This window comes from Arvicanthis niloticus, chromosome 14 (genome assembly GCF_011762505.2).
Source record: "Arvicanthis niloticus isolate mArvNil1 chromosome 14, mArvNil1.pat.X, whole genome shotgun sequence".
NCBI lineage: Eukaryota > Metazoa > Chordata > Mammalia > Rodentia > Muridae > Arvicanthis > Arvicanthis niloticus.
In genome coordinates this window covers 74,980,745-74,999,107 of record NC_047671.1, presented here as the reverse complement: position 1 = coordinate 74,999,107, position 18,363 = coordinate 74,980,745, and the positions used below count along the sequence as shown (strand labels likewise).

The 18,363-nt window shown below is 36.8% G+C and overlaps 1 protein-coding gene across 4 annotated transcripts in view; it reads right to left on the bottom strand.

Moving 5' to 3' along the window:
- Positions 1–18,363, bottom strand: part of Esco1 (establishment of sister chromatid cohesion N-acetyltransferase 1) — a 44,990-nt gene that overhangs the window by 10,656 nt on the left and 15,971 nt on the right. For 3 of the 4 annotated variants that reach the window (XM_034518173.2, XM_076913005.1, XM_034518174.2), the window contains exons 6-9: positions 12,658–12,769; positions 10,137–10,200; positions 7,120–7,234; positions 4,463–4,594 (exon numbers count right to left, since the gene is read on the bottom strand). In XM_034518173.2, coding sequence (XP_034374064.1) covers positions 4,463–4,594; positions 7,120–7,234; positions 10,137–10,200; positions 12,658–12,769 — 423 coding nt within the window. Of the gene's footprint in view, positions 1–78; positions 199–4,462; positions 4,595–7,119; positions 7,235–10,136; positions 10,201–12,657; positions 12,770–18,363 lie in introns of all 4 variants that reach the window. The other variant, XM_076913006.1, reaches the window with a different exon arrangement.

Sequence of the window (18,363 nt, the reverse complement as noted above, 5' to 3'; positions counted from 1 at the left end):
ACTGTGAAAGGACAGCTTTTACTCTTATTGTTCACAACTATCAAAGCCACAAGAAGGAGACTATAAAAACATAACTACCTTCTAAGAATCTAATAGGGAAGGAGGCTACGTTGTGTGTATCTGAAGTTAGACATACTCAAAAAAAGAGGTAATAAACTCTTCTTCAGATCCACACTCGTGGTGATTAATGAGCAGAACCTGCATGAAAAAAAACAAAACAAAACAAAAGCCACTTAAATCTAGTAAGATGGGACTGAACCAGAGGTTAAAACTAGGAACTTTGAAGTTCAAAATGATTACAGAAGGAGTGAGCTATAACTAGTTGTTTCATTAGTTTTACCCAAGCAATGTTATGGAAAAAGGCCTTTTAAAAAGCAATTTGTAGTTCTATTTAGGAAAAAATTCTTTTCTAGCATCATCTCTAAAAATATAAAAAGCTTAATAAAGAAAAGAACAGCTAATTTTTTATATATTTTGGAAAGGCTGAAAGGATAGAAACTGGTTTTCTAAGTTATTTTTTGTTTTGTTTTTGTTTTTGTTGTTTCATGGAATAGGAGCAGGATCTTAGCTGGAGACAAAAATCTCTAGTAACAAAAGTCAGCATACATAAGATCGTAGAACTAAATATTGAAAATTCAAAATCTCCTTAAAAAATAAGTATTCAAGGACAAGTAAAATTGAAGTGACTAAAATAAACTGGGGATGAAAAAATTATCTCAAGATTAAGAAATCAAGCTAGAGAGATGGCTCAGCACATAAAGAGTACTTAGTACTCTTGCACAGGACCCAGGTTCGATTCCCAGAACCCACACGGTAGCTCACAACCACCTGTAACCTCAGTTCCTGGAGATCCAAAAGGCAGGTACATCATATACATACACACATACAAACGAAACATTCATACACATAAAGTAAAATAAATCTAAATTGTTTAAAGATTAAGAAATCAGAATAATAAAAAGCTCAATCAGAATCACATACATATTTAAATATAACTAAACAATTTTTAAAGGCATAAAAGATAACACTTCTTTTTAAAAAGGAACTTACATTAACATTACTTCTTGGGAAACTTTTTGAAACCAATACATTTTATACAATGTGAAAGGCGAGTTATTGTTTTTGTTTAAATCAAACCATAAAGTATGAGAGGAAGAAATCAAACTATAAGTTCAATAAATAACTACATATTTAATTCAAACTATATAAAATTTCAAACTATACATACTTCCTAAACTGAATTATCTAAAGATAGTTACATACATTATCATATTAATTGCCTTTAAAAATAGCAAAATTGGTACAATTATATTACATACCACAGATATTATTTTTACATTATTTTAATTACATTTTAGTACAAATTTTTCCTGTGAAATAATTAAAAATGTGCCTGTTTGTCTATGAAAACCATCACAATTAGGTAATTTTTATTTTAAATATAATTGTTTTGTCATGTACCAAAATAAGCTTTTGTATGTAACAAGGAACTGGGAAAGACAAAATTACTATTACTTAGACTTTCACTGAGCTTCATGAGGGTCTAAGTCTGTGAAAACTTCTGTAGTAAAAGCTTATATTTTCATTGTTTTAAATATTTATATTATATTTATTTCATGTGTCTAAGTTGCTCATACCTTGTGAGTGCCTGCTGCCCTAAGAGGTCAGAAGATATGTTAGATTCCCTGGAAAGGCAGTTAATGGATGACTTATGAGCTACCATGTGGGTTAGGAAACCAAACTTGGTTCTTCTGAAAGAACAAATGTTTCTAACCATTGAGCCATCTCTCCAGCCCCAAGTCTGGATTCTTGGGAACTAACAGATATAGTAATTTGTTAGTTTTGGGGAAACTACTACAACTCTGGATCTGTTTCCTATTCTAAACAATCTAGAAAATGGCTGTCACCAGACAAATAGTAGCACAGAACAGCCACTAGGTAACTCAAGAGCATCCATTCTCTCTTCTTACTAGTATGTACAAATAAAATCAATGTGCTACTCAGCTAATCAACAAAATGTTCCTGAAGTACAATGACTCCAATCCTGCACAAAGATAAAACCAATCGCATTAACTCAAAATGCTTATGTAACTCAAGCACAGTGAATACTGTGCCAGTATCACTAATAACTTGACTCTTTTTGAGAATTTTTAAGAGTTGAAATTTGTCTCTTGGTTGAAAAAAAAACAGAGATAAAGGATATTTGTTTAGAAAAAGCCACCCAATAGCCACACCATGTTCAAAAATACATCATTCTAGTGTAGTGCATTTATACCTCTCACTTTCAGCTGTAAGTATATTACATATAACCCTCTGCTACCAGGAAGTATTTCCCAAAACCTACATTTTTGTAATCTAGCCATTTGGATGTTATAAAACATTTTATATTTTCTTTTTGTTTTGAAACAATGCCTTGCTATGTAGACCAAACTCATACATCTGCCTATCTCTGGCTCCCAAGTGTTAGCATTAAAAGCTTACACTAACATACCAGCCACATTTTATATTTCTAATTTATATTTCTCATGAAAACCCTCATCTATCTATGATGAGGTTTGAAACTAGAACTGTCAGCATGCTAAGTAAATGTTTGACTATGAAACTTCACCCCTAGCACACTAGTTTGGATTTTGTTGTTGTTTTGTTTTTTAAGATAGGGTTTCACTGTATAGCTCTGACTGTCCTAGAACTCACTCTGCTACTGCAGAGATCCATCTGCCTCTGCCTCCCAAGTGGTAGGATTAAAGGTGTGTGCCACCAGCTCCCAGCTTAGTTTGGATTTCTAATAGCTACTAACAACTACTGACTAAATTTTCCTTGTTCTGATTGCTTAAATATCTAAAAAGCAGAAACTAGGGTTTTTAAACCTGATTTAAAAAAAAAAATTGAGTGGAAGACACACCAATACAACTATAAAAATTCATCAATGCCAGGCATTAATCAGCTTTAATCCCAGCACTAGGGAAGCAGAGGTAGGCAGATTTCTGAGTGAGGCCAGCCTGGTCTACACAGTGAGTTCCAGGCCAGCCAAGCCTACACAGAAACCCTGTATCAAAAAAGTAAAACCAAAACCAAAACAAAACAAAAACCCTAAATTAACATGAGAATTAAACAATTCAAATTAAATTCGAAGGACTTGTATCAGGTTCATGTATTTTGGCCCTAAACATTCTATGGTTTGCTACCTAACAGCACCACTTTGTTTTACAGATGTAAGAATATTAACACCCAAATTAGAAAAGCCTAAATTGCAAAGAATAAAAACTACCAAGTTATAGCCTGTATCTATACACATTGTGTTTATTTAGTGAAACAGTAGAAAGGAGTATATGTAGAAATATATATGAAATAAGAAATACAAAGAAAGGATAAGCCCAGTAGGAAACCAAAGACGAAGGCCTCACCTAGCCTGGGTAGGAGTAACACTGGGTAAGTGATCAACTGTTCAACCAAGAAGCAATGAACAGAAACCATTCAATAAAGCCAAGTGCATGAATTCAGATGAGGCTATCAAGACCTTTAAATGACCCAGTATCTAGTACCTGATGAAATGAATTGTGAGCTGGGTTCAGATATCATGAAAGGCAGTGTACAGTATAGAAGATAATGTGAAGAATAAAAGATTACATTTCAGTTACAGGTAAATAGCAATTATACTAAATTACCCTTTTAATATCTAAAGAGGATCAAAATTACTCACACATTTGCTCTTTTCAGAAGCAAATGTTAACCAAGCCTATTATGCTTAGATGCTTTCATGAGAAAATTTATCTTGTACCAAAATATATTTTACACTAAACCATATTTACTTTATGACATTTTAAAAAATGTGCTAGAATTGTTTTAACTTCATAAAGACTAACTCTATTAACAGCAGAGTTCCCAAATCACCTATTTGATAAGATATACACTATCAATCACCAAATACAATCTGCACTAAGCCACAAGAATATTTAATATAGATTCATCCCACAGTAATTATGTCAAAAGAAAATTTTAAGAACTACAAACAAGCTAAATAACCTAAATTCAAAATCATATAGTATCAACTTGGGGTGGGGATAAAATCCTTGGTTTTTATATTTGGTTTTGTTTTAAAGGAAGCCACTACCTATTTATGCTTTTGTATATATTATTAATCTCTTAAAACAAAAAACTTTCAGTGACTTAAATCTGGCAATTCAGTTCATTAAGAACATGACCTAGGAACTAGAGAGATGGCTCCAAGGTTAAGAGCACTGACTACTCTTGCAAAGGACTCAGGTTCAGTTCCCAGCACCCACATGGCAGCCCATCAATACCCAGGGGATCTGACACCCTCTTCTGACCACCATGAATGCCATGCACACACAGAGTCCAAGCATACATGTAGGGAAACACCCATACACATCATGAAAACAGGAAAGGAAGGAAGAAAGCTGACCTAATTTCCGCCGTATATGCTTCAGTTCAGTCTACTTACCACATATTTTACAGCACTTATGAACTGGTTGTGGAAAAGCAGGTGCTGGGTTTCGTCTTCTGGATTTGAAGCTGTATAAAGCATTCCACAGATATTACAGGACACTGCTCCAAATCTTTTGTGTCCTGCATCCTATTTATAAAAAATAAAAAATAAAAGTTTTCTTCTTTGCCAAAGTAACTATTTCTGAATACAGCCTCCAAAACTATGACCATAAAGTAAGAACTACTTAATGTTTCTGAGCAACATTTAAATTTATGACACAAATTAAGATATCGAAGTCTAAACGCTGACTGCAGTAAAACTCCACATGGACACAGTGGTATATATGCACACTTGTGTGTGCTTTCTCTCCCCACCCCCATGTGTATATGTGTGTGTGTGTGTGTGTGTGTGTGTGTGTCTGTGTGTCATAATAAAATTTATCTTAAAAAGCTAGTACACAAGCATGAGTCTGTTTGTCTGTCTGTGTCTGTCTCTCTCTCTCTGTGTAATAATAAATTAAAATTTATCTTAAAAAGCCAGTACACAGCCGGGCGGTGGTAGCGCACTCCTTTAATCCCAGCACTTGGGAGGCAGAGGCAGGCGGATTTCTGAGTTCGAGGCCAGCCTGGTCTACAGAGTGAGTTCCAGGACAGCCAGGACTACTACACAGAGAAACCCTGTCTCGAAAAACCAAAAAAAAAAAAAAAAAAAAAAAAAGCCAGTACACAAGCATGAGTCTCAAATTCCAGCCTAAATGAATTGATGAATTCATTAGTTCCGTGTTCAATGGCAGACCTGTCTCAAAAAATAAGATGGAGTGTGACTACAGACACCTTTGTTGACTCTGTTCCTCACATCCAGGCACTCACACATTCGATGCACAAATTTTCTATTGTAATAATCTGTTGACTCATTCAAGAGTATAGTACTTTGAAAAAAACTGAGAAAATGTCCATCAATATAAACTTTGTCCAAAGGTGCCAAATAATCAATAATCTATGCAGGAGAGCTAATATACTTCATGCTTCAAATAGATACAAACTAGAGAAAATAATGTATTGCAGGGCTCACATGAGGAGGAAGAGAACCAATTCCCACCAGATACCTTCTGACCTCCACTGAGGCACCATGGTACAGGTGTGTACATGCTTGCACACACATACACATGTAATTTTTTTTAAATATTTATTTATTTTATTTGTATGAGTACACTGTAGCTATCTTCAGACACACCAGAAGAGGGCGTCAGATCCCACTACAGATGGTTGTGAACTACCATGTGTGCTGGAAATTGAACTCAGAACCCCTGGAAGAGCAGTCAGTGCTCTTAACCTCTGAGCCCACACATAATTTTAAAGGCATAAATAAACTTATTTTCTCTGTTCTGCAATTGTGCAATCTGAACTTAAAGCAGCTACTCAAAGTTTGAGAATAGGATCTTAGCAACATCACTAGTGTGTTATATACAACTAGGGTTAAACAATAAACAGCAATCAACTGCAAGTACAAGACTGCATAAAACTAAAGGGAAGTTCATTCTAAAGGATTCAAACTATCAGCAAAACATTACCTGAAACTTATTTCAGGTGTATTTTTCTTTCTGAAACAGGTTCTCACTCTATATCCCTGGCTGGCTAACTTAGAAACTCATTGTACAGCCCCGAAGCTGGCCCAGAGTTCATTAAGTAGACCTGACTAGCCTTAAAGTCTCACAAGACTGACTACCTCTGCTTCCTGAGTGCTGCGATTCAGGTGTGCCACCATGCCTGCAATTTTTAAATTTATTTATCTATTGTCTAACAAAACTCTAGGCCAAGTGTAAGCAAATATACATAAAAATAATTTTCTTACACATATTTAAATATAGTTTGGTAGTATCTGTTTATATTCACAATGTTTATGAGCAATCTCTTAAATTCTTTTCATTGCAAAACCAAACTATATCTTGCCGCTCTCCCACCTCCCATAATCACCGCTCTGCTTTCTTCGACTTTCACCTAAGTAAATCCATGCATGGTCTTTTGTCTTTTTGTGAGTGACTTATTTCACTCAACATATTGTTCCCAAGGTTTATCCATGCTGCACTGAATGTAAGGATTTTTCTTTGTAAGGCTGATAACTAACCATTGTGATTATACACTCACCTATCAATAGATAATCAACTTGCTTCTATCTTTTGGTAGTATAATAGACATGACTCTAAAACACTGTCATTTGTACTAACTTCCATGTCATTTTAATATTTAAATAAACTGGGAAAAGGCAGTGATCAAGTAACTCATGTAAGAAAAAACAGATGCAAAAAATAATAATTTGTTATGACTAAAAATAGAGACAAGGAAATTAAAATATTATTCATTTTAAGGAGACTATAATAATATCAGGAATGTTTTCTACAATGAAGATTTATGATGACCAAAACCCAATTTGTTTTGTTTTCTTTTAATATACATTGGTGTTTTCTCTTGCATGTACGTCTGTGTGGGGGTGTTGAATCTTAGGAGTTGTAAGCTGCCTTGTGGGTGCTGGGAACTAAAACTGGGACCTCTGGAAGAGCAGTCAGAGCTCTTAACCACTGAGCCATCTCTCCAGTCCCCTTAGTTTGTATTTTAAGAACTTTGAGTAAACAATTCCTTCACAATGTTTTAACAATAGATAAATTGCATACTTACTATAACCAGCTGTTTTTCATCCACTTTCTCTGAGTCTTTCAGTTTCAAGGACTTTGGAATTGTTATCTCCAAATGAGAATTACACTTCAGCTGAGAATGATTTGGTGGTGTATCCCTTTAAAAATAAAGAAAGGAAAAGAGGGATGGAGGGAGGGAGGGAGGGAAGGAAAGGGAAGAGAAGAATTAGATATTATACATCCTTATAATGTCAAATAATTGAAGACAAGAACACATTTTCTATACAACAAATTTCGATTTCATGGAGGAAAAAAAATAACCTCTTAAAAATCAAAGTGCATATTTAGTCAGTGACAGAGTACATACACAAGACCCTAGGCTAGGTACAATGCCCAGTATCAAATTTAAAAAGGAAATTATAGCCAGGTAGTAGTGACATATGCCTTTAATCCCAACACTTGGAAGGCAGAGGCAGATAGACCTCTGTGGATCTGAGACCAGCCTAGTCTACAGAGCAAGTCTAGGACAGCCAATGCTACACAGAAAAACCCTGCCTTGAAAAACAAAACAACAACAAAAAGAAATTATAAAACTTAAACTAGACAAAGCATAGACTCAACTTGGATCCCTTGACAATGGGTTGTAAAAAGAATGTGGTATATATACCCAACTGCCTATGATGCGCAAGTGTAGGCAGATCCCTCTGTGGCAGCAATGATCCCCAAAGTGAGGTAGGCAATACTTGTGCAGGCAGCGAACACAATAAACCTGCCCTAGGTATCCAAAGAACCAACTGAAGACTATGAACATGATGAGATGTTTTTGAGGAAGATATATCAAGTGCGGCTTGAGATGAATATGCTGGAGGGCACACTGCAATGCCCAGAGTCTGTCTTTGCACTTTCAGACACAGGATCCTAAAATGCTGCTGGGTGACATAGGGAACCCAGAAATAACCTTGCTAGCAGCCATTCTGGCATTCTGTGACTGTATCTGTGGTGATACAATCTGTTAAATAGTTATGCCATTTATGTGACCCAGACCTCCAATCACACACAGAGCAGTGCTCTTTTTCATCAAAGGTGTGTGAGAGATTGAGTGAGAGGGGGGAGGGAGGAAAGGAGAATATATGTGAATGTGTGTGTGTGTGTGTGTGTGTGTGTGAGTGTGAGAGAGAGAGAGAGAGAGAGAGAGAGAGAGAGAGAGAGAGAGAGAGAAAGCGAGAGCCTGGAGGCCTAAAGATTATGTTACTTGACACTTATCAGGGGTAGAAAAGCAAAACATTTTATGGTCTCACATATGGAAGCTAAAAAAGTTAACTTCATAGAACTAGTAGTTGCCAAAGCTAGAAAGTGAAAAGACTGGTGAAGACAAGATGATTGATAGGTGGGCAGGCTGTAGCTGAAAAAGAGAAATAACTTCTAATATGCATAGAACATAAGGCAACTGTGTTATTTCAAAATAGCTGTGAGAGGACTGTCAGCATTTCTGACACAAAGAAATGACACATGTCTGAGGTGACTACCATGCCAATTACTCTTATTCAATCATTACATATTAGATACCTACACTGAAAGACCACAGTGTATCTCATGAATTTGTATTATGTCAACTAAAACTTTTTAATCCAAGAAGAAAGCTCCCAATTATCAATAAACAAAACTGCAGGATCTACTATTGGTGAATGCCTTAGGTTTTATCGCTTCAGTTTGTCCTAAAGATTTGATGAGCAGGCAAATAGGTCAGATTTACTTACCTAAATAACATAGAGAACACCTTATTTACTTAAAACACTCTAATGTATCTAATACCTAGTACTTCAAAGAATACAGAAAAAAAATAGCTTTCTTAAACACTACTGCCAGCAGTGTGCATCAGAAAAACTGTTAAAAGAAATGAGGAAATGAAGACTAAGTTTGATAGAGAGGAATTTATCCCAACTGGGCAAAGACATCATGTCTTCACTGAATGTGTCACTGTGTTTAATAGAAGAAAGTTACAAATAATCACAGTGTCCATTAAGTAGACAGCTGCTGAAGAAATCAAGAAAATTCTGAGGAAATCCTGAAGTGGAAACTTCTAGTTCTTTGGAAAGTTAATTATGTCAAATTATGTTTTGCTGAGGCACACAGCTGAAAGGATGTTCTGACATGGCAAACACATGAAAGAATGCTTGATGAAGGAGTATAAATATGACCACAGACAGCAGGAGATGAGATGAGGTTTGGTTTGGTTCGCTCTGCCTCACTATTCTTCAAAGACACACATGTATTGGTTCTCCTTACATAGTGTTGTTGAGAGAAACTCGCCCAAGAACTGCTCATGAGGTTCCTGCAGCAGCTTGTGGCCTCTGCAGCCTAGACTTAGGCTGGTTGGTGAGCCTGGCGGTTTCTTCAGGACTGAACTACAATACAACTGCCTGGTGTCTGCTTGCTCAAAGGGCTGGACTGTAGCTGCTGGTTCATACCTGGTGTCTGCCTGCCTAGAAGACTGGTCTGCAGCTGCTGGTTCATATTTGGTATTTGCTATGGGACTGAACTGCTGCCAAAGAACTACTGCTGAGCAGGTCCATTTCCTCCATATCCTAATAACTTTTCTCTCCCACTACCTCTGCTGGCTGGTGGGCTAGAGGACAGGTTGAACCCTTATTAAAAGTAGGCTGCAAAACATTTAAGCCTACAAAATCCAAATGTAGAATTTAGGTGAGGTAGTAAGCGAGACAAATACACTCAGAGCACATTAGAGACAAAAAGAAAGAAAGCTACTTCATGAATAGGTATAGAAAAAGTTCAAGGGCAGTGGTGGCCCCACCTGTAGTCCCAGCACTAGGGAGGCAGAGGAAGGTAGATCCCTAAATTGAGGCCAGCCTGGCCTACAGAACAAGTTCCAAGTCAGCCAGAGCTACACAGAGAAACCCTGTCTCAAAAACAAAACAAAAAGAAGAAAGCATTCAATAACAACAAAAAAGTGAGTAAGTGACGATTGCCAGCATTAGCATCTTACAGTAGGTCTAAGAACCCTCAGGTATAATGCCCTAAATTAAAGTGATGATGCCTTACCTGTTCTTTCTGTTGACAGACGCGTCATTACTGAGTACATTGTGCTGCTGATTAGGAGCCGAACCTGTCATTTAATAAAGCACATGGATTATAAAGTAAAAAAGTTTTAAAATATTTATTTTTTACATGAATGAATGTGCATTTCATTCCTACATGCATGCCTATGCTTTCAAGGCCAGAAGAGAACATTAGATCCCATTGGACTGGAGTTACAGATAGTTATAAGCCACTAGGTAGGTGCTGGAAATTGAACCTGGATCCTGTCCTCTAGGAAGAGCAGCCAGTGCTCTTAACTGCTGAGCCATCTCTCCAATACAATATCTTAAACATTTTAATAGCCCTCATTCTACTGGAAGAAATCATACACACTTTCTCTCTTCCAACCGTCCCTGACTGGCCTGGAACTCATGAGATCCACCAGCCTCTGCCTCTCAAGAGCTGGAACAAAAGGCATGCATGACACCTGGCCAGAAATCATTTTGAATTAAGCATGTACTACTCTGAAGTTACGTTAAGATTTTGTGTGTGTGTGTGTGTTTCTGAGTGCATGGATATACATTAAGTGCATGTATCTTGTGGCAGAATTTTCCCCTAATTAATTGTCTGGATAATAAAGATGACAAGAAGCCAATCGGTGGGTGAAAAGGAGGAGGCAGGCCTTCCGGTCCAAGAGAGGAAGAGGGTACACAGGAGGGAGGAACTGCCTTTTTAGTACAGCAAGGCAGGAGTGAGAGGAGCAGGATGCAGACTGGGAATGGTTAGATCTGGTGGTAGATTCTGCCACAATAAGATTTCCAACATAGAATAATAGTTGATGAGTTTTAGGATGACAGATTCCACGGCCAGCAGTTGATTCTAAACTAGGACTGTCTGGTGTTTTTCATTCAAGGCAACTCAGGTGGGCCAGACGGAAAGAATTTAGCCAGGTGGAATTCAGCCAGGCTTTGGAATGGGAAGACTAGGCAAGGACAGAGCTCTAGGGGAGAGGTAACCTCTGCGGAGCGAAGGCTGGCAAGAGCGATCTTGGAGCTCTGGAGAGGCAGAGCTGGCATTTGTGAGAAAGGTATTGGCTAGAAGAAACACGTGATCTTGGTCTCGAACTATGGACCGGGCTGGAAACAGACCCAGACTGCCGGTGCTTAGCCAACCATAGCATGGACTGATTGTTTTTTATAATTACATGCTACACATGCAGTGAGCAAGGATAGGAGAAGGTGTTCGACCCCTTGAGCCAGAGCTGCAGACAGTTGTAAGCAGCCATGTGGTCGCTGGGAACCAAACCTAGGTTCTCTGCAAGTATTCTTAACCAATGAGCCAGCCATCCCTTCAGTCCCAAGAAGTAAGTTACTTTTAATAAAAGAGACCATGAATGTGAAAGGGAGCACAGAGGGGCATATAGGAGGGTTGGAGAAAGGAAAGAAAAAGGGGAAATGATATAATTATAATCCCAAAATTAACTGAAACTTTAAAATAAAACATCTAATAAAATTAGAACCTCCCTTTTAGAAATTACCTTTCAAAAAGAAGCAGAACGTTCTGTATGATACAAACTCAGACTAAGGAGCAGCAGAGAGATCTCACAGACTCAGTCTATTTGGTAATTCCAGAAATCATTAACAAATACTAAAGAAAAGACATTAGCTCAATGTCTACAAGACTAAACTCTCTATGGAAAGAAATGAAAACATTCTGTTTAAAATGTTTTTTAGAATCTTAACTATATGAGTAATTAAATTCAATAAAGGTACTATATTTTTATATAGCGAGTCCCTGACCACAGCACTCTATTTCAACTGTATCTTTCTTTTAGAGGAAATAATACAATTAGAGAATTCTAGATCCTCTGTTGCTTTATGTGAGCATAGGTGAGCACAGGTGAGCAATACCTATCCAACAGTTCATCTAACATTAAAAATCTTAAGGTATTAAAAATAAAGCTTTTCAACAGTGTAAGTGGAAAATTTGAAGTATTGTTAAGTCTTTAATTCAAAGTCAGACTCACTGAGTACTACGGGTTAAAAGGAAAAACCCACAATGGTAAAGCACAAATAACAGATAAAGTCTGAGGAATAATATACCTAGCTTAAGCAATTCATTAAAGAGCACTTCTCTAGAGAATATCAAAATAGGAGCTATAGAAGCCAAAGAATTTGTGGCAGGCAGGCCAAAGACAGTATTCAGGTACTGCCACAAACCAGTCAATAGAAGCAATTCTCCTGAAAGAATTAATGATAAATAACCACAAATTTAAAAACCATAGCAAGGACTAGAGATGATTCACTGGCTAAGAACACTTGATGTTCTTACAGAGGATACAAGGTCCAGTCCAAGGGATCTGCTGACCTCTTCCAGGACATATAAACACATGTGATGGAAAGTGATACATAAATAAAAGTAAAATAAACCTATTTTTTAAAATATAGCAATGGTCAACAAGCCTGTTTTCCATGAAAATGTTCTCTAACAGTAACAAATATGGCACTGACCACTGTAAAATTAAATAAAAATTTTAAAATATTACCTGGAAATTTTCTTTCCCCATCAATCTTAGCTTGACTGAAAAGAGTTGAGACAGCAGCAGTGTTTTCTAATGGATTAGTCTCCACCTCAGACGCTGAACATATGCTGAAATTCTGAACACATAAAATTTCAACAATCTTAAGTCAACCTCTGAAACTTACCCTACTCATTTTCAGCAAATTGTGCCTGCTAACAATGTTCTTAAGCTAAGTCACTGGAGTGGCCCTCAGAGATATGCTGTTAAGTCCATACCCATGATCTTGCCACTGGAGTGGCCCTCAGAGATATACTGTTAAGTCCACACCCATGATCTTGCCACTGGAGTGGCCCTCAGAGATATGCTGTTAAGTCCACACCCATGATCTTGCCACTGGAGTGGCCCTCAGAGATATGCTGTTAAGTCCACACCCATGATCTTGCCACTGGAGTGGCCCTCAGAGATATGCTGTTAAGTCCACACCCATGATCTTGCCACTGGAGTGGCCCTCAGAGATATACTGTTAAGTCCACACCCATGATCTTGCCACTGGAGTGGCCCTCAGAGATATGCTGTTAAGTCCACACCCATGATCTTGCCACTGGAGTGGCCCTCAGAGATATACTGTTAAGTCCACACCCATGATCTTGCCACTGGTTAACCTTTTAGCATCAGTTACCATTAACCCATGTAAATTTAAAATATCTCACTGGATCTTTAATCCCATCCCTCAGGAGGCAGAGAGCAGCAGTTTTATGTTAGTTCAAGGCCAACTGGTCTACACAGGGAATTCCAAGACAGCAAGAGCTATATAGTGAGAATCTATTTCAAAGAACTAAAACAAAATTCTAAAAATTTAAATATCTTCCACAGTCATCTCTATGCTTTTCCTCAAAGTGCATGTCTGAACTATAAACAACCACATAAATATGTTTAAATGACAGCATTTATATGTAACAAACTGAATATATTAAAATTAATTTACCTGTTAATTTACTAGTTATCTTTTCCCTTGTAAAATTTCAACATATCACTTAAAAATTAACCTCTTTCATGACACCTTCCCCAATTTTTCCCAATTACTACCATCATCTACTTTTCACATACTTCACACTTTCTTTTCTAATCAGCTTATTCATCAATAACTCTTTTTAAAAAAACATAATTATCTTTTTACTACCAAGAACCTTCAATTCATAATTTTATCAAAGTAGATAGTCCATTAGTAACAATAATATATAACCAACTTTGTATCTCTGTAATTGTTATAATGAACATGTAACACTACTCTGTGTATGTATGTTTTAGGAGGGTTCACATTTAGTGTTAGAGCCAATGGGTGCAGAAAAAGATGTCAAGATTCCCCTCAAGCTACCTGTTATGAGCATCCGGATGTGGATGCTGGGAATCAAGCTCAGCTCTTCTCCTAGAGCAGTATGCATTCTTAGCTGCTTGGCTCTCCAACCCATAACACGACTTTAAAACATGTTTTTTTAAAAATAAAAGTCAAGGCCGGGCGGTGGTGGCGCACGCCTTTAATACCAGCACTTGGGATGCAGAGGCAGGCAGATTTCTGAGTTGGAGGCCAGCCTGGTCTACAGAGTGAGTTCCAGGATAACCAGGGCTACACAGAGAAACCCTGTCTCAAAAAACCAAAAATAAAAAATAAAACAAAATAATAATAATAATAAAGTCAAAGCAAGAAACAAATGTGGTGGTGCTTGGCTACAATCCTAGCATACACCCAGATAGCTAAAGCAGGAGGAGTCTTTCTGAGTTTAAGGCTGGTGTGGGCTACATGACAGGACCCTGTGTCTCAAGTCAACTTCATGCTTCTCTCTCTCAAAAGTCAAGTATACTAAAAAAAAAAAAATGTAATGAGAACAGTCACATTATTAATGATTCTTCTCTCTACTAATTGATGTAAATTGATTTAAGATAACTGACCTTTAAAATTCTTATCTGAAACTGAGAAAATGGCTCTGTAATCAAAGTCTTTTGGGAGGAAATATGAAGACAAAGTTTAGATTAGCTAACTTGCCCAGGTTGGTCTTGAATTTACTTTGTAAGCTGAGGCAGGTCTCAAACTCACAGTGGTCTTTTTAAATGCCATAGGGATATGGCATTGTCCCTATAATTCTAACCTTCCAGAAGTCAGAGACAGGAAGAAGATTCCCCAAAGCAATCTGGTTAGTAAAATCAACTGTATAGGCACACTCTGGATTTAACTGAGACCTTACCTCATTGAATCAAGAAGAGTGACTCAGGATGATTTTCAACATCAACCACGTGCCCACACATATGCAAACATGCATATACACACATTAAAAATGAGGGGGAGGGGAGTAGAGAGATAACTCAGCAGTTTTAGAGTACCTGCTGCTCTCTGAATCTGAGTATAGTTCGTACAACCCATGTCCTGTGGCTCACAGCTGACTCCAGCTCATGGGCTCTCACTCCCTTTTCACACCCCACAGGTACCTGTACACATATACTCACTAAAAAGACACACACATACATAAATAAAAGTAAGTTGTTTAAAAATGAAAGAAGGGCTGGAGAGGTGGCTCAGTGATTACTAACATTGGTTGCTCTTCTAGAGAACCTGAGTTCAATTCCCAGCACCCACGTGGCAGCTCACAAGTGTCTGTAACTCTATTTCCAGAAGATCCAACACCCTCACCCAGACACATGCAGGCAAAACACCAATGCATATAAAATAATATAAAATAAAATAATAATTTAAAAATGGAAGAGCTAGATGTGGTGCACATACCTTTAATCCCAGCACTCAAGGCAGAGACAAATAGATCTCCATTGAGTTCAAGGCCAGTCTGATTTACAAAGTAAATTCCAGGCCAGCTGGGGCTACACAGTGAGACTCTTGTTTTGTTTTAAAGAAGAAAATTTCAGATCTGAATAATTAAAAGTTTGTTTAAATTCCTTTACTCAATAAATATAAATCTGTCTGAATTTTTATCCAGTACTAAGGACTGTCCTTGTGCATGCTAGCATACACTTTGGCACTGAGTTGTATCCCAACCCTGAATCTGGATGAACTCTGAAGTCAGCCATCCTTACTTTAAGTCGTCATTCAATCATTTAAGTCACTCAAGTCAAGCCTCACTTTTCTTATCTGAGTAACAATTTATAATATAGATTGTGACTGGCATTTATGAGTCTTTCCTTAGCATACTACAGAGGCAATCAATATTCATTAAACAAAAACTATTAATGGATCAGGCTGTGATGGTACATGCCTTTAATCCTAGCACCTGGGAGGCGGGCAATTTCTGAGTTCAAAACCAGGCTGGTCTACAGAATGAGTTCCAGGACAGCCAAGAGTACACAAAGAAAGCCTGTTTGAAAAAACAAAAAACCCAAAACAACAAAAACCAAAAAGGGAAGTTAAGCCATTCTACCTTCCTCCTTAATGTTTAGACAGTTATAAAAAGTCTCTAAGTGAGTGCTACAATATAAATTCTGTAAAGCGGGAAACATCCTCTTCCATACAGTACCCAGGATGCAGCAGGTACTGAGGCACGCTCTGAAATGAAACGGTGACTACCACTTTTCTTAATCACACTATGATAATGAGTACACTGCTCATGTTAAAAAACAATTCAATAGAAAAATCCAAATTGATAACAAATTATTTTGGAGCTATTAATACTAATGAATCAAATGCTGACTACACAAAACAAAATTCAAGAAGTTTTACATACCAAAAAAAAAAAAAAAGGTTCAAAACCAAAAGAGAAAGGTTCAAAACAAAACAACAACAACAAAAAAACAGAAAAGAAAAACAAAGGTTCCAAACCAAAAAAAAAAGAAGTTTTACATAAACACTAAATACTGCTATTTATATAAAATTTAAAACACACACAAAGCTAAGTATTCTTCATACATGTGTACATAAAATCATAAAAATAAAATCAGAAGCTGTCGGGAAGCACATTTAACTAAAGAGAGGTCTGGAACAAATCCATTCTCTGCCTTGCTTTCCAAGAAGCTGGAATTTTGGGGCTCTGCCCCCAGATCCAGTTTGCTTTAATTTAAAAAATCTGAAGCATTTTTTTAATTCTCATTTTCTCAAATCTGAGTAGTAGATATTAAATTCTATTAATTTACTGCTATTAAATTCTAAATAAATACTCAAGAATTTCAAAATTTACAAATGTTAACACATCAACAACTGTCTAGGACTGTTCTTACAATGAAGATCTGCACACAGTATTGTCACTAAGACTGGTATTAGACAGGGCAAGAAATGTGTAAACAATACTTGTAGCACGGCTTAGTCCAAACTGGTTTCTTGCCTTTCTCATTAACCATCTCTTGATCTTTGGAAAAGCATCTATGCAGCAGGAGTTAGAAGATACACTCAACCATTACACACAGAGACTGGACCCTAAATAAAAAGCCACACCTCTCCAAAAAGCCACATTTTCTACCACTGGATCTGGAACTAGACCCAGCATATTATATGCTAGGCAAGTAGCCACCATTTAACTACATTCCCAGTCAAACAACTTGCTCATAATACTATTCTCTGCTTACTTCTGCCATTATCTGTTACACATTATCTATTTTAAATGATCATCTTGAACTCATGCTTTCATTCTCATACAGAAAATTCAATCTAAAAGCACCAACTAGTATCTGTTCTCTTTAAGTTCCCTTTATTTTCTTCTTTCTTTTTTTTAAAGATTTATTTATATATGAATAACACCAGAAGAGGGCATCAGATCCCATTACAGATGGTTGTGAGCCACCATGTGGTTGCTGGGAATAGAACTCAGAACCCAGTGTTCTTGACCTCTGAGCCATTTCTCCAGCCCCTCATTTGGTTTTCAATTCATGAACAAGGGACACTGATTTTCACAGCTTTTGAATACATCCAATCTCACTCCATACTGCTCATAGCCCCTGTGTCTAAAACAAATTTTAACCATTTTAAAAACTTTAAAGTGATTTATGTCTATTAACAGGGACCTTTTTGCTCATATGATTTTTTTCTAATGTTCAGGAGATTAGGGTATGGTTTATGAGGAACTCTGTGCTAAGAATTAGAACATTTATGTACTAGCCCTAAAATATATCACCAAACATGACTTATTTCACATTCTGCTCTCATTCTTCTCATAAAATTAAATATCATAAATTCACCTGTATTATAGAAAGCACCCAGGTCTTACATGAGAAATTTATAATTGGCATTCCACAGGCAACTTACTTTAGAAAGGAAAAGCTTCACCCTTTTTATAAATATTGAAAATAATTTCTCAAGGTAAACATTAGATATTACAGACATAGAGTTCTGGTTTTCAACTATTTTTTCATTAATTTCTAATTTTATAGATATAATTCATTAATTTCTAATTTTATAGATATAATTTAGTGTTAGTAAGGATTGCCAAGCTTATATAAGACTCACCTCGGTTTGATCCTCAGCACCACAAAAAAAAAAAAAAATAGCAATACTAACAGTTCTAGTAAAATAATTTATACCTTTAGAAATTTCCCTTGCCAACTGTTCAAAATCACCATTCAAATCAACAAAACAGCAATCTTTTAAAATAAATTTTAGGTTTTTTTTTTTTTTTTTTTTTTGGTGGGGATGGGGTAGGGAGAGGACTCATGTATGCATGCCCTCTAGTATTAAGATAGATCCCCAACCCACACAAATTCTTAGTTCTAGATTTATTTATTGTTTGTTTGTTTGTTTGT